Source organism: Babjeviella inositovora, assembly GCF_001661335.1.
Source record: "Babjeviella inositovora NRRL Y-12698 unplaced genomic scaffold BABINscaffold_12, whole genome shotgun sequence".
In the NCBI taxonomy this organism is placed as follows: domain Eukaryota; kingdom Fungi; phylum Ascomycota; class Pichiomycetes; order Serinales; genus Babjeviella; species Babjeviella inositovora.
Window position 1 is genome coordinate 51,105 of NW_017566849.1, and position 8,846 is coordinate 59,950.

The 8,846-nt window shown below is 44.8% G+C and overlaps 4 protein-coding genes across 4 annotated transcripts; 2 read left to right on the plus strand and 2 right to left on the minus strand.

Moving 5' to 3' along the window:
• Positions 1-15: 15 nt before the first annotated feature.
• On the minus strand, positions 16-755 carry BABINDRAFT_163004 (mitochondrial 54S ribosomal protein bL36m). Its single transcript, XM_019129663.1, has one exon. It carries the CDS (start codon positions 436-438, stop codon positions 208-210), a length of 231 nt encoding a protein of 76 aa, XP_018983282.1. The 5' UTR covers positions 439-755; the 3' UTR covers positions 16-207.
• A 2,506-nt stretch (positions 756-3,261) lies between these two features.
• Positions 3,262-3,699, minus strand: BABINDRAFT_40487 (CAP domain-containing protein; the record flags this gene model as incomplete). Its single annotated transcript, XM_019131978.1, has 1 exon — positions 3,262-3,699. A coding segment is annotated over one exon (438 nt), but the record flags the coding sequence as incomplete, so codon positions are not given.
• A 393-nt stretch (positions 3,700-4,092) lies between these two features.
• On the plus strand, positions 4,093-4,414 carry BABINDRAFT_90598 (uncharacterized protein). The gene has a single exon (XM_019132907.1). The coding sequence runs from the start codon at positions 4,148-4,150 to the stop codon at positions 4,322-4,324; it is 177 nt and encodes a 58-aa protein (XP_018983284.1). The 5' UTR covers positions 4,093-4,147; the 3' UTR covers positions 4,325-4,414.
• Positions 4,415-7,319: 2,905 nt separating this feature from the next.
• BABINDRAFT_163005 (uncharacterized protein) lies at positions 7,320-8,605 on the plus strand. Its single transcript, XM_019129664.1, has one exon. It carries the CDS (start codon positions 7,508-7,510, stop codon positions 8,435-8,437), a length of 930 nt encoding a protein of 309 aa, XP_018983285.1. The 5' UTR covers positions 7,320-7,507; the 3' UTR covers positions 8,438-8,605.
• The last annotated feature ends 241 nt before the right edge of the window (positions 8,606-8,846 follow it).

An 8,846-nucleotide genomic window follows, 5' to 3' on the forward strand; every position in this document is an offset into this window, starting at 1 on the left:
CCCAGCAGAGCTCTACATTGCTTTCGTTATAGAATATCGTGTTGGTATATACAGGGATGTGCGGGATAGTATACAAAGGTCAAGAGAACCCCCACGAATACGAGCATACTTCAAGAAATGGCACCAGAAGCTGAAATTCTTGGTTCTTTGGGTTGTTTCCGATATACCCCTTCCGGGAGTACAGAGATGGCGCGCTCAGATCTGGAATTAACCTTGTCTTTGCTTGTGCTTCTTGTTGGTCTTGCAGTAGACAAAGACTCTACCCTTTCTTCTGACCATATAGCAGTCCTGGCAGAACTTTTTGACGGAAGTCTTGGTCTTCATGGCCCTGACCCAGTTCAAGCCCATAAACCCGACAAGCCCGGTTTGGGCAACGGAGGTACCAAACAACTGGGTAGTTTGCTTCACAGCAGGAGATCTGAATAAGGTGCCGAACATTGCGTAGAGAGGGGATAGGTTATTTGGGCACTATCTAAACAACGTCAAGTTATATACCTGAAAAACTCTGGATGAAAAATTCAAAGTTGACAAGCTGATTAGGTAATCGCGAGAATATATGCAGGATGTTATTAGGGTAAGAGCTCCGTAGCTCTTGAGGCGAAGAACGAAGTACGCCAGTAGAATATAATGGGAATTAATACGGCGATACCTTGGATGAGTTTTATGGGGGGTTGAGTTATTAGAAATTAGGAGAAGGGTTTACTAACTCCTGTAGAGGTTTGGTTATGAGCCATAACCACGGTCTGAGTTTTCAGGAGTGATAATACTCCCGTACAGAGGGCCAGGCGTCATACGTTGGAAAGGAAGTAAAATAAAGGATGGGAGTGGATATCAGGTCAGTCTGCCATTTTTGTGGTTTTTTGCTGTGTTTTCTCAGAATCTTCGTAGCTGAACCACTTGGACGGGCCAACCACCAACTCGAGCTGCATGCATAACAATAAAGGTGCGTCTGTAGATGTGCGCTTTGTCTGCACTGTACTCACCGTTCTTGAAAGAAAACAAGTAGTGCGATGGTTACGTCTCTAGTGGCGATTTATAAGAAATACCTGTATCGAAACTCTGTTGAAGACCAGTTGAGGTCAACAAGTAGCAAAGCCTTCGTGGATCGGATTCCAAGCTGTAATCTATGTAAATGCGAAAGAACAAGCAAATTAATTGGCGTTCTATACAATGACCGGCTATGGCGGTTACAGCCTCTGTAGGTGAATGGGAGGTGTAGGAATGGAAAAAAGAGCGAAGAAGGCTACTCAAGAGAAGGTATATAGGTGATTGCAATGTTTATGGCAACAAACAAGCTAATTAAAATCAGCCTTTGCTACGCAGAGACGAACAGGGAATAAGGGGGGCTTTTAATTACAAGAACAAGAGAACAGCACCAAAAATACATGCAAACTTGCCTGGTCCAATGATAGCCTGATATTGGGCATCGCCTTCGTAGGTGGTGACAGAAGCCGTAGCAGAAGCACCGTAAGTAACTCCACCAGTGGAAATAAAGGGAACTGAAGATGGAGAGACTAGAGAAACTGGTTTGGTAACTGCCGAAGTGGAAGTAGTGGAAATGGCGGTAGCAATGTGACTAGAAGTTGTAACCTCACCAGAAGTCAATGGTTGGTAGGTGGTGTACGAAACAGCTTTACCGTAAGCGGTAGTTGTTAAAACAGTCACACCGGTAATGGCAGCAATCGTAATACAGACATCTTCCGAGCAAGTGGTGGTGGTGACCAAAGTGGTAGATTGCGCGGAGACCGGGATATTGGTCGCCTCCGAGATCAAAGGACAGTGTGTAGTGTAGGTAGTTTTGATGTTATCAATAGTGGTGGTGATGATAGAAGTAACACACTCACTGGCAGAACAAGAAGTGACAGTAACCACAGCGATAAACTGTTGGGTACCGGTAGGAGTAGTGCCCACTACTGACGACTGAGAGATAGAGGTAGCGTCAGTGGTAAAAGAACAGTAAGTGATGTGCCCAGTTTCAACATCGTCGATAGTGGTTGTAATAGCAGTGACTCCAGTAGTGATGGCAGTAGTGGCACAGATATTATCAGAGCAAGGTATGACAGTAATCACTGTGGTGGAGAGAACACTCTCACTAGTCAATGGACAGTAAGTTGTGAGCTTGGAAGCAATGTTATCCACGGTGGTGGTAATAACAGTGACACCGGTAGTAACGAAAGTGGATGCACATGCATTTCTGGTGCAAGAGGTGACAGTAATGACGGTAGTAGACTGTCCTATAGCAGCTGAAGCTACACCAGACTCCGTGCCAGAGGCATTACCAGTGGTTAAGGCAAAAGTGTCAGTAGCAGCCGAGTCGGCAGAAATGGAACTGGTAGCAGCGTTATGAGTGGTGGTGATGTAGACCGTAGAGATCTGGGTCAAGACACCACCCGTGATAACTTTTACGGCTGTTGTTGGAACAACGGTCTCGATAGCTCTCTTCTCATGGTTATCGGTGTAGACGTACACTGTGGTGTACGAAACGTAAGTGGATGAGTAAGAGGTGAAGGTGGAAGTAGCAACAGTAGTGAAGCTGGTGTAAGTGGCGTCGGTCGGACTATTTTTCAAGGTGAAGGTTTTTGTTAATTCAGGTTGAGTTGGGGATGGAGTAGAAATCTGAAACTCCGTATCAGAAGATTTGATTACAGAAGCTGTAGCAGAGGGAGCAGAAGAACCCCTAGAAGGCCTAGCATCAGAAACAGAAGCAGATGGAGTGGAGGTAGAGATTTGAGAAGCGGGTAAAACAGGAGAATACGATTCAGCGGAAGAACCCTTAGAAGACCTAGTAATAGAAGCGGAAGAGGCTGGAGTGGAGATGGCAGAGATTTTTGCGGAAGGAGCAGGCATAACTGGAGCAGACGAAGCTTTAGAAAAGACAGTAGATGATACTCGAGCAGAAGCAGAAGGGGATGTAGAGGAAACAGCAGAAGAACCAAGAACAGACGAAACTGGATCAAACGACTCGGCAGATGATTCAAAAGAAAAAGATATTGGAACAAAGGATCCAATGGTGGTAGAAGAGATGGGAGCAGACAAAACTGGAGTGAAAGAAGATGGAATAGAAGCGGCAGAGGAAACATCAACGACACTGGATCTGGTAATAAAACTAAAACCGCTAGAGATAGATGAACCTTCAGTAAACAGCAGAGCATACCCGCAGACACTGTCACAAGAGAATGAGGTAGATTTTGAAGCAAAAGAACTAGAGCTCGAAAAGCTGGAAGTAGAAGTGACGCTAGTGGACAAGCTTGAGGTCAGGACACTAAGTAGCGGTAAGACTTCCTGGCTGAAGTAACCGATCACGTTACCGTGAGGGTTGTATTCACAGATAATGTATCTACCCCAGGCACCACCACAATCGATATACGCGCACCCCATAGAATCTGTCGATTTCCATACCAAATTGGTGAAATGACTCGAGTCATGACTATATCCCGGATCGGAGTAGTTGTAGTTTTTGATCTCGGCATACCAGGCATCGACAGCACCGACAGTGGTGTAACCCGCAGCAAGATTCTCGCCATACGGCCCCCCGCTATGCTTCAAGATTCCGTCACATTTGTAGGCTGAAACAGCGTAGGTTTCGGCATAGGCAGCCAAGGTACTATTCCAAGTAAGAGACTGGACGCCGTGTAACGCTCTCTTTGCGTTAGTTTCATCCAAGATTGTTTTGATGAATTCAGGATCCGTCGTGGCCATAACCGTCTGGGCCGCAACAGCGACTACAGAAAGGAATAATAGCTTCATGGTTGATCTTTTAAGGCAGCAAGCGAGTGAATACGAGGATATAAAAAAAGTTTCGATCCGGTGGGGGTAAATGAGTGTGTAGTAGTTGGACGGTGAGGAAGGAAACTATCTGTTATGTCTTGGAAGGCTGCCTTACGTGAATGAGACAAGGTGATCTAAAACATAAGAGAATCCAGCGATATATAAAGGGCAGGTCAGGAGACCCTTCATACCTTTTCAACTCTATGCGCGAGATCTACCTGCCTTGGAGTGTGTATACATCTAGATGCAGTGTACACCATGCTACATTATTCTATTGCATTCGGGTGCCACTGCATCTGTATTGTTCATCGAGTACTGGCATCCGTTTGAGTATACTAGCGAAATCCCCCTGCGAGCAAGGGCTCCGTAGAAGGCATGGATGTCTTGGTGTACCCTTGTCAAAATGCACTGCACCGGTTCCATAACAGCAGGTTCTTACAAAGTACCAGTATTGGTCGCGATCAACAATGTAAAACTTAAGCACTGTGTCTATTCCGGGATTCTATTGTATATCTTGCATCGTCTGGTCTGTCTATCCTCGGCCTCTGGCCGATGATATGTTTTTTCATGTCGCCAAGTCCGTCATGTCTTAAGGCGGGCTAAGCAACGCTTCCGTGGGCTCTGCCTGTAACTTTGGGGTGTGTCGTCTCTGCATGGAACTCCTGTTGAGCTCTTAGGACAAAGATTAGTGATTCTATATATCTATATCTTCTTGGCATTTTCTTTTACTAACCGTCTATCCATAACGGGTAACCCCTAGAAGTTCAGACGTTTTCGTTGCCTTGACGATGCAGACATACCAAAATAGAAACAACAGTTCCCGTATTGGCAAAGACGCGTGAACAATATGGTGGGAATTTCTGCACGTTTGACTGTCAGATTGGAAGTGATTCAAAAATGGAGTGGTAGTTACCATAAAAAGAGTAGGCTTAGTAGACACGGATACGTGGGTTTCATACTGTTTACAATCGTGCGTCCCCGCATTACGTAGAATGGTGGAGGAGGCAGTTTTAGGGATGAGCTTCCGTAGCCACAATTTTATCTGAATAATGGATGAGTGAGGTACGTAGAGTAACGTTGGTTGTTTATTGGGTAGAAGTCCACCTGGTTTAGTTATAACATACCTTACAGACGAACGATACATTTCTTACTGATTCCACTCAAATTGATTCTTTTTCTTTTTCTTTTCATTTGTCGAAACATATTCATCCTGCCGGTGTATTGGACTGTGTTTCGTGAAAAACCAGACCCATAGACTCTGGATCTATTATAAAAGCACTAACCTAAAATAGCAGATAAGCATTTCATCCGAAATCCCTGAGAACAATTGCACGTATATTCCTTTGAATTTTTAGTTATGGACGCGATTGAGTCTGTTCCACCCCGACACCTCCCTCCTGCATTTCGATGGCCCACCTGCACGTTTCCCACTTGACTAACAGAAATTTTTCTCAGCTCTTCTCTGTGGTACTCGGAGAGCTTGTACCCGGAGCTGGCACCCACGCAGGCTCACAGGTTTAGCGCCCATCTGCATGCATCACTACCCCTTCAGCTGTACCATTCTGCCTAAACGCGTACACATCCATCGAGAATAAAGTGGCTCGCATAGCTCGTATAAGGACTTCGATCGTCCAATTTGCCTAAACACATAATCATATATCGACGGAAGTAAACGGATCGCATCGTCGCACCTACCGATCAGTGCTCTAAACTAAAGATTCAGGGCCACTTTGCATACTTTTCCGCGATGAAAAATATAGTGTAGCCCGTTCGTCCAGTTACCACATCTTGGTAGACGCGCATTGTTGTTATCCCTTATATACGGGACGATATGCTCAAGGGAAGTCTTAGATAGCCTCAAAGACACCTAGATGACCTGATGAATATTGCCGTGGTTATTGTGACGCCAACTGGCTAGTGTAGCAGATCTATTTCACATGGATCGGAAAATCATTGGGTGAGGGTTAAAACCTGCACACATTCCATAAAAGGGTCATATCCGTCCTAATCGGGACCCGTGTTGCCGGTAAGCAGGATTGTTTGTACGCGTGCGTATCTGCCAAGCCATACTGAAGTCGACAATTTACAACACAGGCCCGCGGGATTGTAAATAATACTAGACTAAGCTGATACGATCCACTCAAAATCGAGTTGTATTTGAATTTGCGAGTAAAAAACAGGTGCTCGACCAGACGCGTCGTTTAAATCACATTCCCCAAAATAGTTGATTGAAGTACTAGTTTAGCAATTCATGGAGTCAGTGACTAGGTATGTCTATAGTGATTAGCTTAGCCAGCTGATTCTTGCAAGCTAGCAATTTTTTCTCGACCTTCTCGATTTGTACATCAAATTTGGGCCTGGGTTTGGTGGACCCTTGGTGCTTATTTCTTTATACGATATACTTAATCCTAGCAAATGGGAATGTAAATACGCATACATTTTAATATATATTAATTTATTTTCAGTGCTAGCTTAAGGATTACAGTTCTATATAAAGATAATTCAGTAATAAGCAGGATTACTATTATATTTCTGTTTCACTTAAAATAAATACACCTATATTAATAGTACCCTTCATTAGTTATTCATTTTGGTTTGAATGTTTGTTTAATGTTACTTTCAAACCAAAATAAATATTTAATATCGATACACATCCATACTATCAATATTTATACCCACAGAATGTATATGTATATTTATATATTAATCATGTGGTATGTAAAGCATGGATATCGTATGTCTTTACTGCACTTATACGACAGACAAAAGGACTGCTTTGCCGAAATCCGGATCCGAAATCGAAACAATAGAACGTGACTGGCTGTGGCTAGGAATCAGGATACCTGATTGAGATTTGCGGACATCGAAATAAGGCAGCTACGCAGGATTTCTGCAGGGTAGGGTCTAGGCTTACACGAAGTTTTTCAGCCTGCGCCAGTTGTTTACATGCTTAGTGTATACGACAGCTCCACCCAGCAGCTTGTATATATGTCTAATCCAATCAAGCACGCTTTGGCCAGCTCCAGAACAAATGATGTAGTCGATCGAATTGCCGTTTCGTAAGGGGCCAGCATACATGCATAAAAGGGATGCTCATCACAGTCCACCGAGCACGTACGGCATTGGGCTCAGTCTTGTCCCTACCTGCAGCGGGGTTCACATGGTGTGTCGATCCCGCCTTGCAGCTGTGCTTTCTTGGCGCACACGTGTTTTCGGAAGGCAGGCGCGAAAATTGTGACCTATACGACTGGCCGGGGCATGCATTGGCGCCACTAGGCGTGACTAAGCAGACTAATAACCCAGGCAACAGTCTATATTAGGACATTTGCAACCAAATTTACTCATCCATACCGGAGATGGATCCGAATGCGGTGCGAGGTGCGTGTATTGCCGATCTGTTTATTCTTACAGCACCGCTTGTCGCGCACAGAGGGCCCTCAACGCTGGGAAAAAAATTTCCAATCGTAGGTCGGGGGGTTCTGAAACTGCTCAACCTATACTCCGTACTCTACTCTTTCTTCTTTTATAACTAGAAACTTTCACATCAAAAAGATATTCTTCGTAACTTAATCTAATAGGTCTCCCAACGATATATACAAGTGAATATTCTCTACTCGATCAACTTTGTATCAGTATAGCACGCTCTTTTCACATTCATTTGTCAAGTATATCCTCACACTCTTTTAACAACCTACCAAGTTCTCCTTCACAGTCTCTAAACTAAACTATCTCCAATCCAATGAAGTTTTCTATTTTACCTCTCGTCGTGGCGTTAGCATCCTCGGCTGTCACTACTGCCGCCGCTATTTCGTCGTACTCTACCGAAACCATCCAGCTTTACGTCACCTCTGTCGTCACATCTACCACGACCATCACCGTGCATACTGCTGGTTTCCCACAGACCTTCTCGTTCGGCAACAGCTCTGTTAACGCCATCTACACTACCGTCACTGACCAGTCCACCACCGTCGTCACCATTACCTCCTGTTCTGACAACGCCTGTGCGACTACCGCTGTCACCACTGGTGTCACTGTTGTCACCGCCACCGTTGAAGGTGTTGTCACCGAATACACCACCTACTGCCCATTGACCGGAGAATCTACTTCCCCTGTCGCCCAGCAATCTACTTCTCCTGTCGCCCAGCAATCTGCTCCTCCTATCATCCAGCAATCTGCTCCTCCTATCATCCAGCAATCTGCTTCTCCTGTCGCCCAGCAATCCACCGTGGTGGCTACCATTACTTCCTGTTCTGACAATGTCTGTTCTACCACCGCTGTTACTACTGGTGCTACGGTTGTTACCACTACTGTCAACAATGTCGAAACCATCTACACCACCTACTGTCCATTGACGGCCGAATCTACCGCCCCAGCCTCTGGTGACGTTACTCTCACTCACGTTATCCAGTCTACCGTGGTTGTTACTTTGCCTCATACCCCTGCTGCTACCACCGGTGTCACTGTGTTGACTACTAGCGTGAACAACCAGGGTACTACTAACACCACTGTCCACCCGTTGACTCCTGCCGTTGTGACCCCAGTTGTCCCGGCCAACAACTTCACCCTGATCCCACCTGTCTCTACCTTCGAAGGTGCCGCTAACGCTCTTACCGCTGCCGGTTTGACCAAGATTGTCGGTTTCGTTGGTATGGCCTTGATGCTCTTGTAAAAGGATAACATCCTTGCTCTTTTGGCTAATGCTTTTTGTTCCGCATCGCTGAAGTAAAACTCGTGCTTCTGAGATTATTTAATCTCTAGCATTTTTATATCCTTATTTTTATACCCTTATTATTTTTATCCCTTGTTTTTTTCGATTTTCTCTTAGATTGATATCAGTTCTTAAATCTAAGAATGGAATTTGTAGTATGTCCGCGAAAGGAAACATTGTTCTACCTGATAAATGTGTTTGAATTTTACTGCTCGGGAGTAATATTTAGGGTTTATCTAGCGGCGAAGGCAGAAGTGGAGAAGGTTTACTTGTACGGTTAGCGGAATTGTGCTGATTTATCCTTGCTTCTCACAAAACTGTCAGTTCCTATACCTATCACCACTGTGGTATATTCCCACCTCGAGGGTAG

Coding starts and splice junctions, on each gene's coding strand:
- BABINDRAFT_163004 (XM_019129663.1), bottom strand. CDS start 438: ATGTTCGGCACCTTATTCAGATCTCCTGCTGTGAAGCAAACTACCCAG.
- BABINDRAFT_90598 (XM_019132907.1), top strand. CDS start 4,148: ATGTCTTGGTGTACCCTTGTCAAAATGCACTGCACCGGTTCCATAACA.
- BABINDRAFT_163005 (XM_019129664.1), top strand. CDS start 7,508: ATGAAGTTTTCTATTTTACCTCTCGTCGTGGCGTTAGCATCCTCGGCT.